Below are 27,281 nucleotides of genomic sequence, written 5' to 3'. Positions count from 1 at the left end.
GCCCAGCAGGAAGCTTTCACAGAACAACAGCAAGCTCTCACCACCGCTGTCAATCAAGTGGCATCTGCATGTTCATGGCAGGTTTCTCTCCTGATAGTGTGGCCATCACCCTTTCCCGTATATGATGAATCAGCTCAAGATTGGGACTCCTACAAGACATGGTTATGCCAACATTTGAAAGTTTTTCATATGGGTGATGCAAACCTGGGATGGCTTTCTTTCAAAACTTGTTGCAAGCTGCCCAACACTTAGGGCATGTGGCATGCTCATGTTGGACAAAGCAGTACATGCAAGATGGATGGTGGCACAGGGATCCTGGTGTGATGCATCCTGTTGCTGCTGTGGTCATAACCAATGCTGACCTGTGTGACACTGAGTCGAAGGTTGTACTGCTGCAATGCATTTTTTGCTTCCACATGTTTGATAACAGTGAAAACATTATTTCCCCAAGATGTGGTATGTTACTGGCAGTACTTTCTCTAGTATTGATAGCCTTCTTCAGTGGACAAGCCACATGAGGTCCCTTTGTTGTTTGGCTCTTAATACTGCCCAGAGGACCAACCAAACAAGTGACAGTGTATATAGTTGATACAAGAACCACTTATAAAGGGCAGGCAAATAAAAGAAGACAGACAGAAAAAAGTAAGTAAACTGTTCATTATTTCAAATGTAATCACAATACATTTATTCCCCTGTTGGACTATAAATGTCAATGCCAGTCTTTTAAAAATGTTTGCAGTTGCCTACAGAACCATGATTCTATCTAGACATGCACTTCACCATCTGCAGCAAATCAGCAGCCACAAATGTCTTTCTTCAGGGCTCTAAAAATATTCAAATCACATGGAAAAAGAGTGGGACTGTATGGAGGATGTGTAAGGGCTACCAGTAAATCATTTGCAGCATACTCAAAATGACCTTAGCAACATGTGGGTGGAAAGTTTTGTTGGGAAGCCCTTCTACATCCTCCATAGAGTCCCCATCTATCACCATTCATTTTCCATATTTTTGTAGCTCTGAGGAAAGACATTTGCAGTTATCAATTTGAATTGGACGATGAGGTGCTCGCCTGGGTGCAATCATGGGTCCATAGGCAGCCACAAACATTTTTTGATGAAGGCATTAGCCATCTTGTCTCGTAATGGAATAAATGAATTAACGATTATGATGATTACTTTTTAAATAATAAACAGTAGTTTGCTTTTTTGCATCTGTCTCAATTTTCATTTGAAAGTCCATTATGCATTCTGCACGCATCAAGGGAAATAAGGGTCGATCAAGACAGAGTCTCCCATTTACCTAGGTAAGTCTTATCTCACTGGGGTTTGGTAGCTGACCCAGAGGCTGTTCCCAACCTACTAGAACATAGCACGCACTGAAACTGGTGTATTTGTCATACAGGTTTGCCACATTGTTGTAGTATGGGTGGTTAAGCCAAGATTCCTACTGCTCGTGGTACACAAAATTTCACCAATGTACTGCCTTGCTATTGCTGAAGCAGAGCCTTGGGTTACAGAGGACAGATGGTACTTAGCAACTTTAGTTCAGTTAACTCAAGGTTCAACAAAACTGAACTCAACCAAGAAAGAATAATCTCGCTTATGTGCCCACTGTATGGCATGACTCAGTTGGTATGTGAACTTTATTAAATGCCATGGACATGACAAGCATCGCTCCCTCTTTTTTCTTAACATACAAACTTTCCAAAAAGTTTCATATGCACAATAAATGTTATTTACAATCAAATTGAGCTCTTAAAATAATCACAGATATGATGAGTATTTCTGACAGTATGGATCATATATTTCTCCTAAGACAGCCTGAGCTTTATGATGGGATAGATCTGTCAAATGAGTGTACTGAAGTCTGCTTAGAAGTCCCTTTCAATAAGAGAGATAAAACACAAGGAATGAAAAGAAGCACCAAGCAGTTCTTTCATAAATACATATCTCAATACTACCACTAGGCCATCTTTCCCTTTGTTACACTTACAGAAGACACAAATTATGTGTTACAAATACTGAATCAAAGTAAGCTGACTTCAGCATACAGTGCTGATGGAAGGGAAAAAATAAGAAGATCTGGAAAAATCTCTACATTATTTTTCAAGAACGTATTAACTGTAAATATAGTATTCGAAAAAACATGTACTTCCACACATCGCCAAACAAACATTCAGTACAAAAAAGTCATCACACCAACTACACTGAATTGTGACAGGACTTTCTGATAAACACAATTTGGCATGTATTCACCAGATACATACACACACAGCACATCAAAGTAACACATCAGGTAGCTCAACCTATCCCTTCATAATATCTTATTTCCATGCTCCACAGAGTTATAACTGCATTTACACCACTCTGAGCAATTTGGCACATTTTTATGATCATTTTCTCCTGTCTGCCAGCATGGCTATGAAACACGAGTATTATTGCCTCTTAATAGACAATTCTACCACTGACATCTATAGCAGATGTAACACTGAAATTCACTGTAGCAGTTGATATGGATCTCTGATAGCTGATGAAAACAATGAAATTCACTACTCATTTAATTTCCTAAGCTTACCAAAGTCATAACTGGGATAATATTAAGAACAATGGACTTGAGTATGTAAAACTTCTGTAAAATAACTCTGTAAAATGTCTATACTTGTAAATTTCTACAATCATGCCCTATGCACATTCACCCACATTGAAGTGAGACTTTAGGTTGCAATGACATGAAATAATTATCTGGTTCTGAAGGGCAAATTATATACACAATTCTTTCTTTCATTACTCTTATTTTCTCAATGAAATGTGATTAAATTAAATAATCTGAAATAGTGTACAGATATATTCAACTTGAGCGTGAGAACGCCAGAGAAAACTGTAGTGTCTCAGATTAAGAATGAGTCATTAGTAGTCTTTGAATAAGATAGGTACATCTCTGAGCTGAGTTCTTCTTGTTGTGGTTGTTGAGCCCAGGCAGATATCATGGACTGCCAGCCATGAGTTGTCAGTTACCAGGGAACTATGGAGCTGGGAGGTAATGTTGCCTCATACTATCTATAATTGCAATTGTGCATTCCGTTTTGAAGTTAATGTTAAAAATATGTACTTCCATGAAGTGAATAATATATGACTTACAGAAGAGAAAAATGCATATCAGAAATGATTTCCAGTTGTGTTCCAAAGAGCCTCACAGAAAAAGTGCTCTGCAACATGGAAATGAAATCTGTGTAAGTGCACGGCGACTGAACTTCTACACAGGATCTGATGAAAAGTTCATACCTCATCACCTCTTAGGCAAAATAAGAGATACAAGGTACTGTCATAAGTGATTAGCAAAACTTATAACAATAGAGAACAGTTTTGAAAAAAAAAAAAAAAATGCTCTGTAGGAAGCTGGTTTGATTATGCTGTGATTGGGAACTAAATGATGGTTTTGTAGGTCTGTATCCACAGGTATTACTACTTGTAATTCAACACATTTAAATATAGATGTCTCTCTCTCATTTACATAGTTACATAATGTCTCTTTATTACTCTTTTTTATAATTTGATTACATTTTTATTAGATCCTGCTATAACATCTTACCATTTACTCATCTCATTCCAACAGAAAATATACTTGTGATGATGTTCCTCCACTCATAATTTTTGATGAATGACATGATGACTTACAGAGCTCATTCAATGGACTGTGGAGAAATTTTTGGCAACACAGTGTATGTAGAAAAATGTGATATTTAGAAGCCAAAAATTTATAATTAAAGTAATGACGCTAATAGCAGTAGTAGCTGTAGAAACTATTATATGTTAATGAGACAACACACTTGCCATGATAATGTAAGCAAAAATAGAGACTCTTGAAAATCTAGTTTTAAGAACATACAGATCCTGACAATGCCTTGCCTAAATATTCTTGAGATAGTAAAATTCTTAGAAAACCACATAGTGTCAACTAAGTGCAGACTTAAGAAAATCAGTGAAATTCACAAGTATAACACTACAACAAATTTCAACCTGCATGTGTTAAATTCTAACACACAATTGTATCAAAAGGAAACATCCCACAAGGGCTTTCAGCTATTCAATAAGCTCATCTCAAGTCTAAAATATATGGAAGAAAATACACAACTGTGTAAAGCCTTGACGTCTTATTTGCTGTGCCACTGTTTTTTTTGTGTTGTTCAGTATCTGTAGCACACTGTATAATATCAGATCACATCGACCAAATAAATAATACCTTCAGAGTGAGCTGAAGTACTGTTCTCGATCCACACCTCTGGATTACATTCTCTGTTTTGCTAGACATTTTGATGCAGTATGGAACAAAAACTGTCAGTATTAGCTCATCTTCAGCATGTGGCATCCTTACTTGAAACTGCCTACAATATAATTCCAAATTCATTCTTGTGGAAGCCCTAAAATCTCACAAAATATCTCCAATCTCCCACTGGCAGTCCTGCCTATATGAAATTAGTGGTTAATAGAGTCTGTTATGCCTATAATCTCAATAGATACCATTGTAGCATGCTATGTCAGTTATTTGGAGTATCATCTGTGCTTTATCAATAGTACATTACTGTTAAGATGTGACTGATCATGGTATTGGAATAACTAAGCAAACTGTATGTTGGTATCATGAAGTAATGTAGGTTAGACTAAGAGTCAACAATGAAGCCATTAGAACCTGAGAATGAAAACAACTGGACATAGCTGAGGAAGGCATGTGTTATAATCTAATGAAGTTACAATAATAAATAATGTCTAAGTAAACTACTTATAGAAATTAATTTTACTGAGGTGTCTCTCTCTCTCTCTCTCTCTCTCTCTCTCTCTCTCTCTCTCTCTCTCTCTCTCTCTCTCTCTCTCTCTCTCTCCCTCCCCCCCCCCCCCACACACACTCACACACAAAATCCATATAAATTAAATACAATAGGAACATACATATACCTGGAATATTTGACTATGGAGTTTTTAAAGTATGTCCTGCTTGATTTGATATTGGTAAATTCAACGTTGTCCAATGTGCAGTTTTCAAATATCACATGACTTAGAGTCAAGTGGCTAAACTGAACATTGTTGAAAATGCAGTCATGGAACACCTGATTTTCAATACTGCTGTTAAATGTATAATTTGTAAAGTTTTTACCATTTGTATATTGAGCTTTATTTGAATATTCCTCATTTTTCATTAACTTTATGTATTCTGGAAACCAGGCAGTCAAGCCGTAATACCTGGAAGAAGGAAAATGTATGTACAATCATGTATCAATGCACGTTTATAGATAGTGTGGGTCATCAGTGAATTTACATAAAAGATGGCCTTTGCATTAAATAATGGTAAATGATCACAGGAAGCTGTTATCTGACATAAGGATTCAGTTCAGTAAATGTCTCCTGACTTTTACGACATTACACATGTATGAGATCAGGGGTAGTGGTTTAGAGTGGTTAACCTCATACTTGGAAGATAGGAAGCAAAGAGTAATTATGACATTAAATTCAAGTAATTACTCCTCTGACTGAAAAATAATTTTCCATTGAATTCCATAATATTTCTCTCTATCCCATGTAAATGACCTAACCCTACTGTTGATAATCATTCAGTTTTAGTTGCAGATTATACATTAATATTCTAACTGAACATGAATTGCCTGAAAATTTTCCAAAATATGTTGAAAATACTTTAGAAAAATGTTAATCATGTTTCCATCAAAATGAGCTGCAACTGTATGTCACCAATACCAAGATGATGGCTGGAAGTCACAGAAGTAGATCATGTAAAGACTAAATCTTGAAAGAATTTAAATTGGAAAGTGCATTTAAACTACTTAGCAAATAAATTAAATAACTTGGCATTAGAAATGTTTATTTAGTCAGGTGCCACAAACATGGCTTCTAGGAAGATAATTTATCACGGTTACTTTGATTCAGTTGTTTGTTTTGGCACAATCTTCTGGCAGAACTCAATAAATGTCATGAAGCTACTAGTATGAAAAAAAATGGTAAGGAGCATGTGAACTGCCAAACAGAGGGTGTCATGCTGGCCTAAGAAATTTAAAATACTTCCCTGTACATTTACGAGCTCTTGATTTTCTTATGCATATGCATTAAACTTTCCCTTTCCAGCACTTGTCACAGAGAAAATTTTAAACTCCCTACACACAGTTTCAAACACCAGAGTATATTTAGTTAAAAGCTTACAATAAACATAAAGGCAGGTATATATTCAGCATGGAGTGTGGTTCAGTGAAAATATATATGTTTTTACTCTTCTAGCAAGAATGTGCTATAACTGTATTGAAGAATTCATGGATGTCAATTTCAGAGTTTGAAGAAGGCAATTGTGTGTATTGTTTTAAACTATGAAAATCATAATGACAATCACAACAGTGACATATGCAAAATCTGTAAAAATTTTGTATGACTACAAAGTAAGAATGAAATTGCATCAGGTTACCATTAAGTTCTCTTCAATTTTATTTTAAGAAGATTGATTTTGAGGCTTCTAGCCTCATTTTCATATTTACCATACACATCAAATTGATGTGGGAAATGGTAATACTGGGAAGATATCTTGGTGTCATAATGTTACTGCAGACCAACAGATGTCAGAAAGATATGGTGCTAAGGTCAGCATATCACACATTGACCACATGTGTATTATGTATATGAATCAGGTACATTGGAATATGAGGCTACAAGCCTCAAAATCTGTTACATTAAAATAAAACTGAAGGTCACTTAATTGCAGTCTAAGGCAGATTTTTACTCTTAATTTATCACATGACTGCATTCCTGCAGTTCTATCTCCTATAACCCTGTACATAATACTTGGATACATTCTGCAGTGCCAGGATGCCATTCTGCTAAAATTAGCATGTTCTGCTAATGGCATCTGTACGGGCTGGCCACCAGAGGCTACCTGTGGAGGAGCACATGACGTGTACACATGACGCATCATCTGCAACACCATCTATTGGAGCCCTCCTCTTCACAAGCACAGTGCAGCAGGAATTCACTCTCACATTGTGTTCATACTTATTGGCAGCAACTGCTTGTATTAGTACCTAGATTGTTTCTATTTTTATGTCTGTCTTCTCAACTGTTGTTTGGTTCATTGTGACCTTGCTATTGTTTGTATTTTGCAGTACAATACAACTGCGGATGAGTGTATTGTTCTGTTTGTTCAGTCTATTTGGTTGTTCTTCCTCTTCTGATCATGGAGGGAGTGCTCCAATCTCTCACTGAGCAGCAGCAGGCTATTATGGTTGCCATTGTGAACTTGTCAGCCACATTGACTATGCAGGTTTCCATGCCATTGGTTCATTGTGGTCATGCTGTTGTTTCTGTCTTACAGGAAGATACAACTGGCATCACTTGTGGTGTTCACTTCTGTGTGCTCAGTCTGTCTGGCTGTTCCTTCAGTTCTTCTGTCCATAGAGGCAGTGTTCCAATCTCTCCTCCAGTGACAGTGGCCTCTTATGGTTTCTATCAAAAACTTGTTAGCCACATTGACTATGCAGGCTTCCACACTGTTGGTGTACCAGCCACCCTCTCCCCCTTATGATAATGTGGCTGAAGACTGGGAGACTTATGAGAAGTGGCTTCAGTAACACTTCCACATTTCTGGTTTCACGGATGCAAACATACAGGGTGACAATTATTGAACTATATGAAAAAAATGTAAATTAGTTACAAACTACAGTGTGCAAACACTTTGTTCAACATGTAAATGTCACTACAGATATTCAGATTTAGGTTATGACATGTTTGATATGCTTGCCATCCTTGTCAATGATGTGCCACAGAAAAATAGCAAAATTCTGCATGACCTGCTGAGGTGTCGGAACATCGATGCTGTCGATGACCTTCTGAATGGCTGTTTTCAGCTCAACAATGGTATTGGAGTTATTGATCTACACCTTGTATTTAATATAGCCCCACAAAAAGGAGTCACATGTGTTCAGATCCAGAGAATATGGTGGCCAATAGAGGCCCACACCAGTGATCTCTGGGTATCCCAGAGACAGAATGTTGTCTCCAAACTGCTCCTCCAGGACATCAAACACTCTCCTGTTTCAATGGCATTGAGCTCTGCCTTGCATGAACCCTATCTTGTTTAAATCAGAGTCACTTTGGATATTGTTGTTGTTGTGGTCTTCAGTCCTGAGACTGGTTTGATGCAGCTCTCCATGCTACTCTATCCTGTGCAAGCTTCTTCATCTCTCAGTACGTACTGCAGCCTACATTCTTCTGAATCTGCTTAGTGTATCATCTCTTGGTCTCCCTCTACGATTTTTACCCTTCACGCTGCCCTCCAATACTAAATTGATGATCCCTTGATGCCTCAGAACATGTCCTATCAACCGATCCCTTCTTCTAGTCAAGTTGTGCCACAAACTCCTCTTCTCCCCAATTCTATTCAATACCTCCTCATTAGTTATGTGATCTACCCATCTAATCTTCAGCATTCTTCTGTAGCACCACATTTCAAAAGCTTCTATTCTCTTCTTGTCCAAACTATTTATCGTCCATGTTTCACTTCCATACATGGCTACACTCCATACAAATACTTTCAGAAACAACTTTCTGACACTTAAAGCTATACTCGATGTTAACAAATTTCTCTTCTCCAGAAACGCTTTCCTTGCCATTGCCAGTCTACATTTTATATCCTCTCTACTTCAACCATTATTAGTTATTTTGCTCCCCAAATAGCAAAACTCCTTTACTACTTTAAGTGTCTCATTTCCCAATCTAATTCCCTCAGCATCACTCAACTTAATTCAACTGCATTCCATTATCCTCATTTTGCTTTTGTTGATGTTCATCTTATATCCTCCTTTCAAGACACTGTCCATTCCGTTCAACTGCTCTTCCAAGTCCTTTGCTGTCTCTGACAGAATTACAATGTCATCGGCGAACCTTAAAGTTTTTATTTCTTCTCCATGGATTTTAATACCTACTCCGAATTTTTCTTTTGTTTCCTTTACTGCTTGCTCAATATACAGATTGAACCACATCAGGGAGAGGCTACAACCCTGTCTCGCTCCCTTCCCAACCACTGCTTCCCTTTCATGCCCCTCGACTCTTGTAACTGCCATCTGGTTTCTGTACAAATTGTAAATAGCTTTTGGCTCCCTGTATTTTACCCCTGCCACCTTCAGAACTTGAAAGAGAGTATTCCAGTCAACATTGTCAAAAGCTTTCTCTAAGTCTACAATTGCTAGAAATGTAGGTTTGCCTTTTCTTAATCTTTCTTCTAAGATAAGTCGTAGGGTCAGTATTGCCTCATGTGTTCCAACGTTTCTACGGAATCCAAACTGATCTTCCCCCAGGGTCAGCTCCTACCAGTTTTTCCATTCGTCTGTACTGAATTCGCGTTAGTATTTTGCAGCTGTGACTTATTAAACCGATAGTTCGGTAATTTTCACATCTGTCAATACCTGCTTTCCTTGGGATTGGAGTTGTTATATTTTTCTTGAAGTCTGAGGGAATTTTGCCTGTCTCATACATTTTGCTCACCAGATGGTAGAGTTTTGTCAGGACTGGCTCTCCCACGGCTGTCAGTAGTTCTAATGGAATGTTGTCTACTCCCGGGGCCTTGTTTCGACTTAGGTCTTTCAGTGCTCTGTCAAACTCTTCATGCAGTATCATATCTCCCATTTCATCTTCATCTACATCCTCTTCCATTTCTATAACATTGCCCTCAAGTACATTGCCCTTGTATAGACCCTCTATATACTCCTTCCACCTTTCTGCTTTCCTTTCTTTGCTTAGAACTGGGTTTCCATCTGAGCTCTTGATATTCATACAAGTGGTTCTCTTTTCTCCAAAGGTCTCTTTAATTTTCCTGTAGGCAGTATCTATCTTACCCCTAGTGAGATAAGCCTCTACATCCTTACATTTGTCCTCTAGCCATGCCTGCTTAGCCATTTCGCACTCCCTGTCGATCTCATTTTTGAGACGATTGTATTCCTTTTTGCCTGCTTCATTTACTGCATTTTTATATTTTCTCCCTTCGTCAATTAAATTCAATATTTCTTCTGTCACCCAAGGATAACTACTAGCCCTCAAAGCTACCCATTCTTCTTCTACTGTATTTCTTTCCTCCATTCTTGTCAATTGTTCCCTTACGCTCTCCCTGAAACTCTGTACAACTTCTGGTTTAGTCAGTTTATCCAGGTCCCATCTCCTTAAATTCCCACCTTTTTGCAGTTTCTTCAGTTTTAATCTACAGTTCATAACCAATAGATTGTGGTCAGAGTCCACATCTGCCCCTGGAAATGTCTTACAATTTAAAACCTGGTTCCTAAATCTCTGTCTTACCATTATATAATCTATCTGAAACCTGTCAGTATCTCCACACTTCTTCCATGTACATAACCTTCTTTTATGATTCTTGAACCAAGTGTTAGCTATGATTAAGTTGTGCTCTGTGCAAAATTCCACCAGGCGGCTTCCTCTTTAATTTCTTACCCCCAACTCATATTCACCTACTATGTTTCCTTCTCTTCCTTTTCCTACTATCAAATTCTAATCACCCATGACTATTAAATTTTTGTCTCCCTTCACTACCTGAATAATTTCTTTTATTTCATCATACATTTCTTCAATTTCTTCGTCATCTGCAGAGCTAGTAGGCATATAGACTTGTACTACTGTAGTAGGTGTGGGCTTTGTGTGTATCTTGGCCACAATAATGCGTTCACTATGCTGTTTGTAGTAGCTTACCCGCACTCCTATTTTTTTATTCATTATTAAACCTACTCCTGTATTACCCCTATTTGATTTTTTATTTATAACCCTGTATTCACCTGACCAAAAGTCTTGTTCCTCCTGCCACCGAACTTCACTAATTGCCACTATATCCAACTTTAACCTATCCATTTCCCTTTTTAAATTTTCTAACCTACCTGCCTGATTAAGGGATCTGACATTCCACGCTCCGATCCGTAGAACGCCAGTTTTCTTTCTCCTGATAATGACGTCCTCCTGAGTAGTCCCCGCCTGGAGATCCGAATGGGGGACTATTTTACCTCCAGAATATTTTACCCAAGAGGATGCCATCATCATTTATCCAAACAGTAAAACTGTATGCCCTCAGGAAAAATTATGGCCGTAGTTTCCCCTTGCTTTCAGCCGTTCGCAGTACCAGCACAGCAAGGCCGTTTTGGTTAGTGTTACAAGGCTGGATCAGTCAATCATCCAGACTGTTGCCTCTGCAACTACTGAAAAGGCTGCTGCTCCTCTTCAGGAACCATATGTTTGTCTGGCCTCTCAACAGATACCCCTCCGTTGTGGTTGCACCTACAGTACGGCTGTCTGTATCGCTGAGGCACGCAAGTGCAAATGGTTCAAATGGCTCTGAGCACTATGTGACTTAACTTCTGAGGTCATTAGTCGCCTAGAACTTAGAACTAATTAAACCTAACTAACCTAAGGACATCACACACATCCATGCCCGAGGCAGGATTCGAACCTGCGACTGTAGCGGTCGCTTGGTTTCAGACTGTAGCGCCTAGAACCGCATGGCCACTCTGGCCGGCAGGCATGCAAGCCTCCCCACCAACGGCAAGGTCTATGGTTCATTGGGGGGGGGGGGGGGGGGGGGGAGGCACTCCAGATAATGGGGATGAAACCATCTTCTGAAACTTTCACACACCATTCACTAGTCACTGTGCCATCAAGGAATATCACACTGATTATTCCGTGACTGGACATTGCACAACACACAGTCACCTGTTGAGGATGAAGAGACTTCTCAATCATGAAATGCAGATTCTTGGTCCCCCAAATGTGCCAATTTTGCTTATTGACAAATCTATCCAAATGAAAGTGGGCTTCACTGCTAAACCAAAGCATACAATACATACTAATTCCCATCATTCACAGCCACCAACCATGCAGTTTTAATGTCCCAACACAAACTGTTCAGAAGTTATGCTGATTTTCTTTCATATAGCCTGATACTTGTCACCCTGTACATAAGGCTTTGTTGCTTTCTTGGATTTCTCCTCAGATCTGCCAGTTGTTGTTAAACTCACTTCAAGAATCCAAGTTGCTTTTGTTTGACAAAATCTGTAAGTTGTTGTCCAATTATCACTGTAAATACACACATAGAATTGCAATGCATGTAGAGTTCTATCTTGCCATAAACAGCCCCACCAGTCTTATCGATCTTGTCTGGTTGAACTCCTGGCCCTTGTTGCATATGTCACTTTGTTGCTGAAGATCATCATCGTTCCTATGCTGATTTTATTGTTCCTGATGCCATCATTTGGTTTTCTCCTGACAAGGATTGTGTTAGTGTGCACTGCAGTGCAAGAATCCATCTTTGGCTGAAGTGTTAAATATTACTCATCCTTTTAAAGCATCATATGCTGCTAATGCTCAGACTAAGCCTTAGTGTGACATTGCCATGGTGGCTCTCATTTCTGGTCATCAGTTCTCTGCAGGAGGAGAACATGGTGGCTGTACAAATGCAGCTTCCTGCAGTGCTGCACTGGAGAGGGACATGCCAAACAACAACCACAAGCACTGGGCGATTTTCAACAACTGTAGGAAAAAAAGGACAGATAGCATCAGTGTGTTGTTCCCAGACCCCTCCCGCAGATATGGACATGGATGTTAACTGGGTATCCAGTGTGTTTACAAATCACAAAACTGTTTATTAAAGTGCGAGTAATGGAAAAAATGCTCAGACTACAACATAGGCAGAGCTGTGACTTTACTGAACTCATAATCTTATATGGATTTGGGATTCCGGCACTGTCTCCAGTCACTAAACATTTGGTAAGTTACAATAACCAGCATATTCTAATTTTGGGACAATCTATGGCTCCCAGTATGTATAAATCTGTTGTTTGTTGCTTGACTTCTTTGGTGGTGGATGATGCTGGTACAACAAATTTGTTTGAGCTGGATGCTTTCAATGCTTTTGGTTTCTCCATTTTGGATATGGTTTACCTTAGTTTCCAAGCAGGTCCCTTGCCAGCAGTTAGATTCTCTGTGTTCTGAGTTCAAGTCTTTTTCCTTGGATGGGTTAGGTTGTGCCACTAATTTTGTGGCCTACATTACCCTGGAACTTAACAGCATGGTCAAGCTTTCTTCATGTGTGTCCTATCCTACTCCAAATCTTTTGCATAATGAAGCGAAATCAGAATTGCACAGACTGATGTCTCTGGGGATCGTACAAACTATTATATTGAGTGAGTTGTCTACCCCCCCCCCCCCCCCCCGCCCCCTCTCCCCCCTTGATAGTTAAAAATCTGACTGGTCATCTTCCCCTCCGCTGGGACTTTAAAGTTTTAGTTAACACTCAATCTATCATTGACAGCTACTCTGTGCCCCATCCAGATAAGTTATTGGCTACACTCAATAGAGGCCAGTTTTTCTCCAAAACTGATTTATCTAAAGCTTATTTACAGGTTACATTGGATGAGGACTACAAAGAGCTCCTTGTAACTAACACGTCCTTTGGATTGTACTGATATCAGCATCTTCCATTCAGTATGGTTATGGCCTCAATGATATTTCAGTATTTTTTGGAACAACTGATAATGTCTGTTATGGGGTGCATCAATTATCTCAATGACATCATCATAATGGGTGATCCACAGAAAAGCATTTACATAACTTGTGCACCTTGTTCACAGTCTTACACACTGCAGGGTTGAAATACAACTTTACCAAGCGTTAGGTATTCATGGTACAGGGAAAAAGTGGTTTGAATCATACCTACAAAACAGAACACAGATTGTAGGACTGATGTCAGATTACTCCAACAACAAAATAAATTTAGTAGCAGATGCAAAAAAAAAAAAAGTGGAAATAGGAGTGCCACAAGGCAGTAATCTAGGTCCTTTATTGTTCCTTGTCTATATAAATGACTTTCACACCTCAGATGGAGCAGCAAAGGCCATACTATTCACAGATGACACTAGTGTGATAATAGGTGCACAAAAGCAGATGCTGCAAACTACTACTGATCAAGTAATAAAGAATGTCCACATTTGGTTCAATACAAACCAGTTGACATTAATTGCAAATAAAACAAATTATATGCAGTTTGGCAAAATATGTCAAAATATAAATCTTGATCTGTTGTTGAGTGACAAAGCAATAAACAGAATGGCATCAAAAATATTGCTTGGGATTCATGTAGATGAAAATCTTAATTTTAATGATCATGATTTTGCAGAAACTTAGCTCAGCTTGTTTTGCTCTTAGAATTATTGCAAATGTTTGTACTGTAGAGGGTGCCAGGATGGCATATTTCGGCTATGTTCAGCCTCTTGCAACATATGGAATAATATTTTGGGGTTCCACCACTTTCCGTCTAAAGCAAATCTTTCTGTTGCAGAAAAGGGCTATCCAAATAATAGCATACAGTTACCCACAGACACAATTCAAACTCTTATTCAACAAACTTAAAGTTCTAACATTAGGGACCACCTTGCAGATTTTCAGACAAATGCCGTCTTGCGTAACTACAATACTTGATATAGCACAGCACTCTATACTCAGCGAACAAAAAGAACACAGACACAAAGGCATGTGAGCCATATGGGTACAAAACTTTACAACATACTGTCAGCTAACATCAGAAAGTTAGAAGATGAAAACAGATTTAAAGTAAAATTTAAGGAATTTCTACTTGAACAATGTTTTTACTTGGTAAGTGAGTATTTAGGCCAATAAATAATTCTGATAATGTTTATATTAAGGCAACATTGAAAACACTGTCATTCATCCACTAAAGTTTCTGTTAATTTTTTAAATCTGATGGACAGCTGTTGAGTGTGGTAAAATCTTTACTGAATTATTATAGCAAACATAAGGCCTTCCTGTTCAGGGAAGACAAAAGTAAAGCCTTAGGGCAAACAGACTATGCAGTTACAATACTGTTAGTACACATGTTTAAAATATTGTGTTACTGTGTCTTGTATGACCAAGTATTATTCTTTGTATATATTTTTTGTAGAATTTTGTATGTATTATTATTTGAACAACTTAATGTAAAATTTTGTATGATCCTTTTGCACAGATTGTTTCCCATAAATTTACATGCACTTTTGGACAACATCCATACAATATTTATTGTTACGGATCATGGCTACTTTCCATCCTGGCCACCACCTTGTTCTGGCTACAGACGGCTCTCACTATGGATTGGAGTCATCCTCACACACTGACATGAGAATGGTTCTGAACGTCTGATAGCTTACAGTCAAAAATGCTTAACTCCACTCAGCAGCACTACTTTGAATTTGAAAAGGAAGTGTCTGCGATCGTCTATGCCCTTAAAAAGTTTCATGTGTTCTTGTATGGATCTAAGTTCCATCTCACTTCTGGCAGCAATCCCTTTGTTTTGTTCTTTGATCCTTCTACTTCATTCATTGACAAAGCAGCACATTGCCTCCAGCACTGAGCCTTGTTTTTGTCTCACTAAAAGCATGAAATAAATTTTTGGCCTGCCACACAACATGCCAATACTGGTGTGCTGTCCAGGCTTCTGACAAGGCCAGATCCTATTTTTCATCATGATGAACTCCTTTGTATACACTTAGATATTGAGGCACAACATAAAGTGGAAGGGCTTCCTATTAAGGGTTACTGGATCTCAGCTCCTGTTATTGCTGATCTGGTTTTGCATCAAGTTGTTCATCTCATTCAGCCTGGTTGGCTGGACAGGCCTCAGTGCAAGTTTCTGAGCCCTTGCATAGCTATTTTGCCCTTTGTTGCCACCTTTCGGTATTTGATAGTGTTATTCTCTTAATAACAAATGGGTTGTTGCCTAGGATTGTGATCACGGCCACCCTACAGCGGGATGTGTTTCAGCTCCTGCATCAGGGACATTATGTGTGTGTGTGTGTGTGTGTGTGTGTGTGTGTGTGTGTGTGTGTGTGTGTGTGTGTGTGTGTGTGTGTGTGCACAGGGGGGGGGGGGGGGGGGAGGAGGGGTCTAACATACCAAGTTACTGGCTTGTCAACATATGTTTTGCCCCAGCATCAATGGGGACATTGAACATCTTGTTATGACCTGTTCTCAGTCTGCTACCCGACTGGCGGTGCTGCAATGCTCTCCCCGTGGCTCACACTGTAGCATATGTGGGAATGTGTCCATGTTGATTTCATGGGATCCTTCCTCAATTCTTGATGGTTGTTGACTGTCAATGCTTTCTCTCAATTTCCATATGTTATCTGCTGTCCTTCAATGTCAGTCACGGCTATGCCTCAGGTCCTCTCCAACATGTCTCCTATTGAAGGATTACTGTATATATGTTTGTGATGGATGATGGTTCACAGTTTGTGTCTGCATCAAGACATTTGCAACATGACTGCTCCTCCTTTTCACCACCAATCTAATGGCAAGACATAACTTCTCTTCTGCACATTCAAGGTTCAAATGCAGAAGTATGCCACAGAGTCCTCCACAGATGAAGTCTTGACATGCTTCTTGACTTCCTACAGGTTTTTGCCAGTTGGGGATCAGAGTCCAGATGAGATGCTCCACAGTCACCAGCCATGCACCCTCCTGCATCTGCCATGCTGCCTCCCCCTCCCCCCCTCCCTCCCCTGCCCCAAGGCTCATTGGTGTGTCCCTTGTCATGGTTCTCTCCTGGCTCTGTGGTCTGGGCTCATGGGTTTGGTCAGTGGCTGAAGTGGATTCCTGCTATGGTCCACAGCTACTGAGGTTACTACCTCTGTATGTTGTGTACCAGTGATAGGCTGATGGCACGCCATCATGACCAGGTGCATCATCAAGCCACAACAAGGGCCACAGGCCCACCACCACTGCTTTCACCTCCTCCGTCAGCAACTGTCCAAGCTTCCTTATGCTCCTACTCACTGTTCAGGCTCAGTATCTACTCCTGCCACTGCTGCCATTGCCTATGCCATCTGATGCAGACACATGTTTCAAAATTCACCCCGATGCCTGCATCAGTGGAACATCCTTCCTGTAAGTGGGGAGGGATACTATAAGCCTGTTCGAATACTTGGAAATGTCTGTGCTACTAGGCCACCGGCACACTACATTTTGAATATTTCGCCAGCAGGATCTGTGTGGGCTAGCCACCAGATGTTGCTTGTGGTGGGTCACATGACTGGTGCAAATGGCACAGCATCCATCATACCATATACCAGAGCCCTACTCTTTATATGCACAGTGCAGCAGGTAATTGTTTTCATGTTGTGTTCATACTTATTGTCAGCAACTGCTGGTATCAGCAGCTGAGTTGTTTCTATGTTTATGTTTGCTGCGTGGTGTGGCCGTGCGGTTTGAGGTGCCATGTCACAGATTGCACGGTCCCTCCTGCTGGAGGTTCGAGTCCTCCCTCGAGCATATGTGTGTGTGTGTGTGTGTGTGTGTGTGTGTGTGTGTGTGTGTGTGTGTGTTATTCTTAGCGTAAGTTAGTTTAAGTAGTGTGTAACTTTAGGGACCGATGACCTCAGCAGTTTGATCCCTTAGGGATTCACACACATTTGAAAATTTTTTTATGTTTATGTTTATGTTCTTAACCATTGTTGACTTGTATGTGGATGAAGAATGGACTTTGGTTCATTGTGGACGTACTGTTGTTTGGAACCCACAGTACAATACACTATCAAAGATGGAGTGTTTGTATATTCCAATAAAATGTTTCAATGGTGATTTCAGAGTCTCTGATGTACAGTTAATCAATCAAGTGTACCTTCTACTATGTGACTTAAATTCCAGTATTGAGAATGAGGGCAGATTTGTTAAGGAAAATGTAAAATTGGTCTATAGTCCAGAACTAGGAAGCAAAAATGTATGATAAATAATAAATTCAGTGATAAATGTGTTAAGGAAAACTCCATGAATGATATCTACAAATTAGTTAGTAAAATATTCTGAAAGTCATAATTTTACATTTTTATTGAAGTGTAACAGATATTAACAATTTTCAAGCTTTGAATAACTCATATTATGTGCAAAAATAAATTTATTATTGTTCTTAAGGCCCTATCTTTTGATTAGACATTCCCATCATCATGGTTTTAGTTTTCATTTACAGCTGTAAAACAAAACCATGTTGGCTAGTTACAAATTCAGTAGCTAATGTAATTTCAGTGGCTGACAAGAAAAGTGAAGCACCATAAGGGGAGGAAGAAACAAAATGAAACTTCATGTGCTGAGAGGTGTATGATGTTACGTCAGTGATTATAAAACTGAGTCAAATTTACAAAGAACTTCTGCATCCACATACATACTCTGCAAGTCACCATATGGTGCATGGCACAGGGTACCTTGTACCACTACTATTGCCTTTCCTGTCCAATTGCAAGTGGAATGTGGGAAAAAACTGTATATGTGCCACTGTATGACTCCTAATTTCTCTTATCTTGTCTTTATGGTCCTTACGCAAAATGTACATCATCGGTAGTTAGAAACATTCTCCAGCCAGCCACAAATATCAGTTCTCTAAATTTTCTCAACAGTGTTTCTCAGAACAATGTTGTCTTCCCTCCATGGTCGCAAATCTAGCAGCAGGCCTCTGAATTCCTTCATTGTCTTCCTTTCATCTGAAGTGGTGGGTATCCAAAAGATGTGAGCAGTACTCAAGATCGGGCACACTAGAGTACTATACATGGTCATCTTTCTGATGAGACACACATGTCTTGAATTCTCCCTAGAAAGCAAAGTAAACCATTCACCTTCCCTACTACCAAACTTATATGCTCATTCTAGTACTGCTTTGTAATGTTACACTTAGATATATAATCGATGTAACTATGGCAAGCAGCATCCTAAATACTGTACAGGCATATTTATCCTACTCATCTCCATTAACTTGCAGTTTTCTACATTTAAAGCAAGCAACCATTCATCACACCAAATAGAAATTCTTTCTAAATCATCCTGTGATCTCCTACAGTGGATTTCCCATTCACAATGACATAACCAGCAAACAGTTGCTGATTGCTACTCAGCTTATCCATAAGATCTTTTAGACAATATGGTCAGTCCTATTACACTTCCCTAGGTAACTCCTGATGTTACTCTTATTTCTGATAAGTTCTCATCATCCAGAAAAAGATACTGGGTTCTATTACTTAAGAAACCTTTGAGAAACATACATACCAGGGAAACTATTCTGTAGGTTTGGACGTCTGTTAACAATATGTAGCTGGGTACTGTGTGAAATGCTTTCTGGAAAACTAGGAATATGGAATGTGCCTGTTGCCTTTTATCTATTGCTAGCAAGATACTGTGTGAAAAATTAGCAAGCTGAGTTTGACATGCAGAATGCTTTATAAATATGCGCTGATTTATGAACAGTTGCTTTTCTGTCTCAAGAAAATTTATTATATCTGAACACAGAATATGTCCAAAAATTCTATTAAAACAGATGTTAACAATATTGGTATCTAATTTAATGGGCCTGTTATTTTATGCTTCTTATGTACAGGAGTCATCTATGTTTCTTTCTAGTCACTTGGGACTTATGAACTAGGCAAGAGATTCATGATGAATGCAGGTTAAGTTAGGGAGCAATGCTAATCACTCTCTGTAAAACTGAACTGGGATTCCATGTAGATCTGATGACATACTTCCTTTCAACCCTTTCAGTTGCTTCTCAGTGCCAGGGATGCCTATTTCTACATCCTCCATATGGTAGTCTGTATGATGGTCAAACAACAGTATGTCTGTATAGTCCTGCTGCATGAATGATTTTTCTAAACGTGAAATTTAAAACTTTATCTTCCCTTTTGCTGTCTTCTATTGCTGCACCTAACTGGTTGATGAGTGACCGGATAGAAGCCTTTGAACCACATAGTGTAGGACCAAAATTTTCATGGTTTCTTGATGAGACCATTTGTTGTGGTATGAAGGTGGAAGTTGTATGCTTCTTGCCCCGATCTTTTTATAGACACATGAATTTCTGCTGTTTTGGCTGTTGAGATTTCCACAGACCTTTTATAACAGAGAGTAAAACTATTTCTGCTTCCCCAGCATTTTTTGAATTTTGATATCAAACCATGGTGGAATTGTCCATTCACTAAGTAGGATGCTGCTAACAACCGGCAATATGAGCTCATTTATCAGTATAACATTGCCATCCCCTGTAACGTGGATGGATGTCTGCACTGATTTGGTTGGGAAAGATGTCATAAAGCCATTGTATCCTCTCCTGGGGCAAGCTGGCTCACAATTGTTGTAACTGGCCATTGATATCCTCGATACTTGGTGATGGAACAGCGTTGATGTCTGAGGTGGTCCCATCCATGTTCTGTCAGGACAGTTTGGGAAACTTTATAGCTGTGTAAGTATCTCAACATCATGCATAGCATTCATAGAGGTACATTCAATGTGTGGATTAGTATTGTCCTCTTGAAAAATGGCATCATGATACTGTCACATGAGAAGTAACACACAAGGATGCAGGATGTCCACGACATATCATTGTGCTGTGAGAGTTCCCTCAATCAGTACCACCCATGACCTGAAGTCATGCCCAGTGGCTCTCAACACCATGACATCAGGAGTAAAGCCACTGTGACTCTCTGAAACACTGGAAGAATGGGCTCTCCTCCACAGTCAAAATCATACTCACCAACTGCGGTCATTGAGGTCAGTGCAGAGCTGTGGCTATCACCCAACACAGTGCAATGCTATTCTTCAACAGTCCATGCTTCCCAGTCATGGAACCACTGCAAACAAAGCCATTTGTATTGTGGTGTTAATGGCAGCCTATGCATGGGATGGTAATTCCATAGTTCAGGTGCTGCTTGTCTCCAAGCAATGGTGCAGGATGACATGGAATGTTTTAGGGACTACATTACTTATTCTTGGATGGTAGATGCAGATGTGAAGGGGTCACAGTACATTTGGTATGCAGTAAGACAAACCTGCCTTGTGGCAATCACATGTGTTCGACCGGGAAATTGATGAAAAGTATACCTGTCAATATCTTCCCATGCAGTCCAACATCATGGCACTTTCACATCTGAATGCCACATAAATCTGGAAATTGCGTGATTAGTCCAGACAGACATATGGAGACCCACAATGGGACCCCTTTAAAACCTCTGTCACTTGCTGATAATGCAGTCTCACATGAGTATGTGGTATAATCATTCCTTTACAGTGATCACTCAGCATCTGTCATTGTCCATGCCCCTTATATACCTGGTAACACACTAAACATGAAAAACTAATGCACTCTGGTGGCTATTCTACCTGTCACAGAGAATTGCAACTCTAATCATTTACATACCCACCAATGGCGTGTATGTGTACGAAGTTTAATTGAAATTCATCCATGTCTTCCTGGTGCTACACTTTTTTGTCAGTCAGTGCGTTCCCCTCATTTAGGGATGCTGGCCATGCAGCAATGAGTGATATTTTGACTTTGAAGGGTTTTAATTTTAAAAGTAAGTCAGTTAAAATCTGTTTGTATAATGCATGTTTAGAGCGTTAAAATGCAATAAAAATACAAAATAATTCTCTGTATCTACTCAGTAGCAGTACACACCCAATGCCAAACTTTTATTATGACAAATTTTCTACACAGATTGTGTTTCATGCCATTGTACCAAGGATGAGGTTTCCACATAGAAAATGTAAGGTACAGAATGAGCCTGGTCACATGTCTATTATGGTATTTGAATTTATTACAAAAACAGAATTTACGATCCAAAAAACAAATATTTCAAAGAATTCTTGGTAAAAAAGAAAAAAAAAACAGCAAATGAAAGTATCAAAAAAAAAAAAAAAAAAAAAAAAACAAAAAAAAAAAAAACAAAAAAAAAAAAGCCTTCAGATAGAGCTTCTACTCATAACTTAAACATTATTCTTCACCTAACTTATCTCTGACTGAAACTCAAGAGTGTTTAATAATCAGGAACATCCAGATATAAGTATATGGGCAAGTGTTTCAAGGAATTACCAGTACTCAAATGTAAAACACCATACATAATACTATGTGGCCCACAGAAATCAAATATATCATTTCAATATTACAAGATAGAAAGCAGAAACAGGAAATAATAATAAAGGATTAAAAAACTGATGCGCCTTCACTCATGATGCGGATGATTTTAGAGATTGCTTATCCATACAGTTCACAGGCTGCCCTATAGAGGCCACCTGGATCGGCCCCTTGCAAGCTTTGGGAAGTTAGCAGGGAAACAGTATTATTTAAGTGATTGCAAATGAGTGCTCGGCCTATTCTGGAACTTGTATTACTGTTGTAAAGTCAATGTATTCAGTGCTATGCACACCTGTACTTCATTGTATCTTATGTGTTTCTCTATAATGTACTATGTTCCATAAATTGCATGTGTTCTTGCTGTAATAAACTTGGTGATAAGTGAGGTTTACATTTTCTCCATGTGTTAGTATCAGTGCTAAGTGACCCAACAAACATCTTGATGGAAGAAATACTCCAATGTATCATTCCCCAGCAGCAAGCTTTCGCGGAACAGCAGTAGTCTCTCCTCACTGCTCTCAGTCAGGTGGCCTTTGCACGTTTGCGACAGGTTATTCTCCTGTCAGTACAACATTGCCCTTTCTGGCATATAATGAATCAGCTGAAGACAGGAACTTCTACAATACATGGTTACTCCAGCATTTCCAGATTTTTGGCATGGGCAATGCCAACCTGAATAGGGCTTTCTTTCTTTCCTGGCTTTCACTGTGCATTTATCAGTTGTTGTGAGAACTTTCTCCTTTTTGAGATCCAGCCAGCCTATCATCTGACGAAATGTGCTAGCTTCTCTCAACATATTACTGTGACAGAATGCATATTAATGTGATGTTTGTAGAATTTTATCATTGTCAGAAACACCCAGTCCAATATTACACAGCCTGGGCTGTAGAACTAAACAGGTTGAGCCATTGTTGTAAATTTATCACTAGTACCCATCACAAACCCTACACCAATCACATGGTGTGTAATGTTATTATTTATTTGTCTGGTTGTGGATAGGGAAGTCCACAAAAAAGCACTTCAGTGTGAGAATCTGACACTTACGGATGTGCTCAGTATAGCACAGTCCTTTGAAGTGTGACAGGCTGCAAGCAATCAGATTGCTAGTTTGTTGCATGGCAGGTGGGAGGGGGGGGGGGGGGGAGGGGAGGTATTGGATATCGGATGTTGCTCAGTCAACCCTTGTTAGGAACACTGCAAGTGTTTGGGATGATGGGGAAGCTGTTGCAGCAGTATGACCTTCGTCCATGGGACAGAGTTGGTTATCGCCACAGCACCAACAGGCCATGGTACAATAGCAGCCATGTGCCCCCCTTCCATCTTGCCCCTACTGCTTTGTCCAACATAAGCATGCTCCATACCCTAAGATTGGCCAGTTTGCAACAAGTGTTGAATGAAAGGCCACATCACATCGGTGTGTAGCCCATCTTCAATGTGGCAGACACAATAGTACTGATGGACAGAAACAGAGTCTCTACAATGACCATCTCCCTGAACAAATTGGTTATTGACTTATGTGTGTTTAATAAACTGCTAAAAATGCAAGTGACATATGATGAATCAGCTGAAGATTGGGACTTCTACAAGACATGGTTACTCCAGCATTTCCAGATTTTTAGTGTGGGTGATGCCAACCTGTATAGGGCTTTCTTTCTTTGCTGGCTTTTGCTGTGCATTTATCAGTTGTTGTGCCAACTTGCTCCTTTTTAAGATCCAGCCAGATTATCATTGAATCAGCTGAACTGATTTTAGTAAATGCACAAAGATATGTGGACTTGGGCTCTCCTTCATTCACACAGGTTTCACAGAAGTTGGTTAGCTACAATAAACAGCAGATCTTAATCCTACATAAGTTCTCCACTCCTGTCTTTTAAAAATCTGTTGTTCTCCCTCTCACCTTCCTTGTTGTGGATCATTCCCATATTGCAGACCTTTTTGGGTTATATGTGTTTAATACTTTTGGTTTCTCCATTACCACTGAGGCAATGTTATTGTCGGATCAAGTTTTGTATCAGCAACTGGAGTCCCTCTGCTCTGAGTTTTCATCTCTGTTTTCCCCTTGGCTTGGTTTTGCTGCTGGTTTTCAGGCATGAAAGAGTCTGGGCACGGCAGGCACCTGTCATATTGAGTGACTCTGTCAAGGTTCAATTACACAATTTGACATCGCTCAATGTCATTTGGTCTATTTCTTCCTGTGAAGAGCTACACCACTGGTCATCGTTAAGAAGCCAACAAGTAAGCTATGCCTCTGTGGTGACTTCAGTGTTATGATTAATTCACAGTCCAGGATAGATCCTTTGCTCTGTCCTGACAAGCTGCTCAAAAATTACCAAGTGGCCACTACTTTTCCGAGACTGACTTGTCAGAAGTGTACCTCCAACTCCCCTAGGATGAGGTCGCTAGCCACCTTCTCATTGTCAATACACCTTTCAACCTATATCAGTATCAATGCTTGCCTTTTGGCATCACTAGAATGCTCAGAATTTTCAGCATTTTTTAGAACAGTTGACAGCCTCTGTGCCCAGCTGCATCAGTTACCTTGACAATAGCACTGTTTAGTGTTCTTCCACTGAAGACCACCTTAGCAGTCTCGTAGCATTGTTTTCTGTTTTGCAGTCTGTGGTTCTCAAGAATAATCTTGCCAAATCTCAATTTTTTTCAGCTGTCAATTGAATACCTAGGTTTTGACATTTCTCACACAGAAGTCAACCTGTTGCATCACCATGTTGATTTGATTGCGGCTTTGCCACAGCTGACCTCTGTTAAGGCCAGCAAACATTTATAGGTAAAGTGGATTACCACCATAAGTTTTTGCTGGACGCATCCACTCTTCCTCAACTCCTGCATGCACTTTTGGGTAAAAACACGCCTTTTTCCTGGTCCCCAGCTTGTGATCGAGTGTTCCCTTTCCTTAAATATAAGCTTCAATCTGCACCATTTCCAACCACTTTTGAGTGGAGTCAGCATCTTGTGTTGGCTACAGATGCCTCTCATTACAATCATGGTGCAGTCTTGGTGCACAGATATGTCAATGTGTCTGAACAAAATGTTGCTTATGCTTCCGAGACTTTAACTCGCAATCAGCAGCAGAATTCTCATATTGAAAAGGTAGCTTTAGCCATCAAGAAATTTCATGTCTTCTTCTACGGTTCTAAGTTCCATTTAATCATGGATCACAGGCTATTGGTTGCTGTTTTCAACCCTTTGGCTTCTGTGCTAGGCAAGGCAGTGCATCGTTTGGAGCGATGGGCTCTCTTGCACTCCCATTATCATTATCAGCTCCATTACCAGTCGATGGCACAACCCACCAAAGCTGAGGCCTTATATTGCCTCCAAGTCAGGACAGACCCAGCCTTTAAAAAGGATGAGTTGCTTTGTTTCTATTTATGTACTGAGGACCAGAATGTGGTCAATGGTTTCCCCTTCATTAGTGCCACGATAGCATTGGCTGTCACTGCAGACGCTGCACTTTGTCATGTCCTCTCTTTTGTGCAGCACAGTTGGCTGGAAAACCCTCAGGCTGTGCCTTGTATCCCTTGTGTAATTACTTCTTCCTCCAGCACTGCATTTCTGTGTTTAACAAGGCTCTTTTCTTAGCTATGGTGGATGTTGCTCTCCAGATTGTGACTCCAGCTTACTTATGTCATAATGTATTGTGGCTTCTGCATGTTGGTCATTGCATCAAAGCTATGGCCTGTCGGCATGTGTGTTGGTCCAGCATAGACTGGGACATTACATGGCTTACCGCCAGTTCCACTCACTGTGTTCAGCAACAGGTGGCCCCGTGGGTGTCTTTATCCCCTGCCTAACACCGTAGTCCCCGTGGCAGTGACTACATGTCAATATTGCTGGCCCTTCTTAAATCAGTATTCACTCATTGTATTGGATGGCTATTCCAAGGTTCCCTATGAGGCACATTGTCCATCCACATCCATGGCAGCCACTATTTTGGCCCTGTCTAAGATTGCTGCAATTGAGGAACATCCATATAACATGGTTACTGATTACGGACCCCAATTTTCATCTTTTTGTCAGACTAGTAGTGTTTACCACAGCCACCCCACTTCATCCTCAATCTAATGATGAGGCCAAATGCTTGGTTTGGACATTTGAAACTCAAATGTGGGAGTATGTGTCTGCCAGGTCCTCTGAAGCTGCTTTAAAGAGTTTTTTGAGTTCATATCGTTTCACTCTGGTGGGGGACAAGAGTGTGGCAGAGCTGCTTCATGGGTGCCAGTGACAGATCCTCCTTCACCTCCTGCATCCACTGGCATCATTGGCTTCACATCAACTCTGGTCAAATGCACCTGTCTCGGCTCATGATTTCAGCCATTGACCAAACTGAGTTCCTGCCTTCATTGAGTGTCACTGGGGCTGACGCCTGTGAGTCATCCGCACTCCTGTCAGGCAGATGTCTTGTCACTTTGACCGACTGTGGCCATGCACAACAGAGTCTGTTCTGGAGGAGCCACTACCTACTCCATCCCCAACACCTGTTCCTGTGTCGCAGAAGGCCGGTTCACACGGCAGCTGCGGTTACTGCTTGGTAATCACTTTCTGCAGTTCCTACCTCCATCCCCACTCCTTGACTGTCATTGTTGGTGCTGTCCCCACTGCAATTGATGCCACAACCACCACTGCCTCCATTGCTGGGCCCTATGCAGCCATTATCTCTGATGCCCCAGCTGAAATCTCCAGTGCCAACTGCTGACCTCAACAAGGACGTTGCTATGGAGACACCATCCCCGATCTGACTTACTGCCTCACAAGAGGGGGGATAGCATGCCAAACTGCTCCCTGATCACTTCTGCCTCTACTTGCCAGAGCCTGCCCGACACATGCTGCAGCAACCACCATAGGCAGGCAATGAAATTGATGATATCTCAGTGTCTTAAGATATCTGAGCTTCCTTTTTTTATGGTACCAAGTGCTTTGTTTCTGTAACCTGCATTTTTTTCTGTACCATGTATTTTTCTATGCCTAGTGTTTTTATATACGTATGTGGTTTTCCCACCCTGTAGAAGGGAGGAGTGGTGTGCCTTCAATCATGATGTGTGCCATTTGAGAGACTGTGCATCCATGCAGTTCACAGATCCGCTTGTAGAGGCCACCTGGGTTGGTCACCTGGGGTGCTCTGGTGAGCCTAATGATATTATTTAAGCAGTCACAAATGGGTGTTTGGACTATTCTGTAAATTGTATTACTGTTGTTCAGTCAATGTGTTTCGCACTATGAATATTCTATACTGCACATATCTTACATGCTTCTCCATAAAGCACTATGTTCCATAAATCACATTTGTTCTTGCTGTAACAAAA

The 27,281-nt window shown here is 40.2% G+C and overlaps 1 protein-coding gene across 1 annotated transcript in view; it reads right to left on the bottom strand.

Moving 5' to 3' along the window:
- LOC124556750 (synaptic vesicle glycoprotein 2B-like) overlaps positions 1 to 27,281 on the bottom strand; it is a 267,673-nt gene that overhangs the window by 32,646 nt on the left and 207,746 nt on the right. The window contains exon 9 of the mRNA XM_047130748.1: positions 4,950 to 5,234. Coding sequence (XP_046986704.1) covers positions 4,950 to 5,234 — 285 coding nt within the window. The remainder of the gene's footprint in view (positions 1 to 4,949; positions 5,235 to 27,281) is intronic.

Source organism: Schistocerca americana, chromosome X (genome assembly GCF_021461395.2).
Source record: "Schistocerca americana isolate TAMUIC-IGC-003095 chromosome X, iqSchAmer2.1, whole genome shotgun sequence".
NCBI lineage: Eukaryota > Metazoa > Arthropoda > Insecta > Orthoptera > Acrididae > Schistocerca > Schistocerca americana.
The sequence above is the reverse complement of the archived record's forward strand: the minus strand, read 5'-3'. Positions and strand labels throughout refer to the sequence as shown.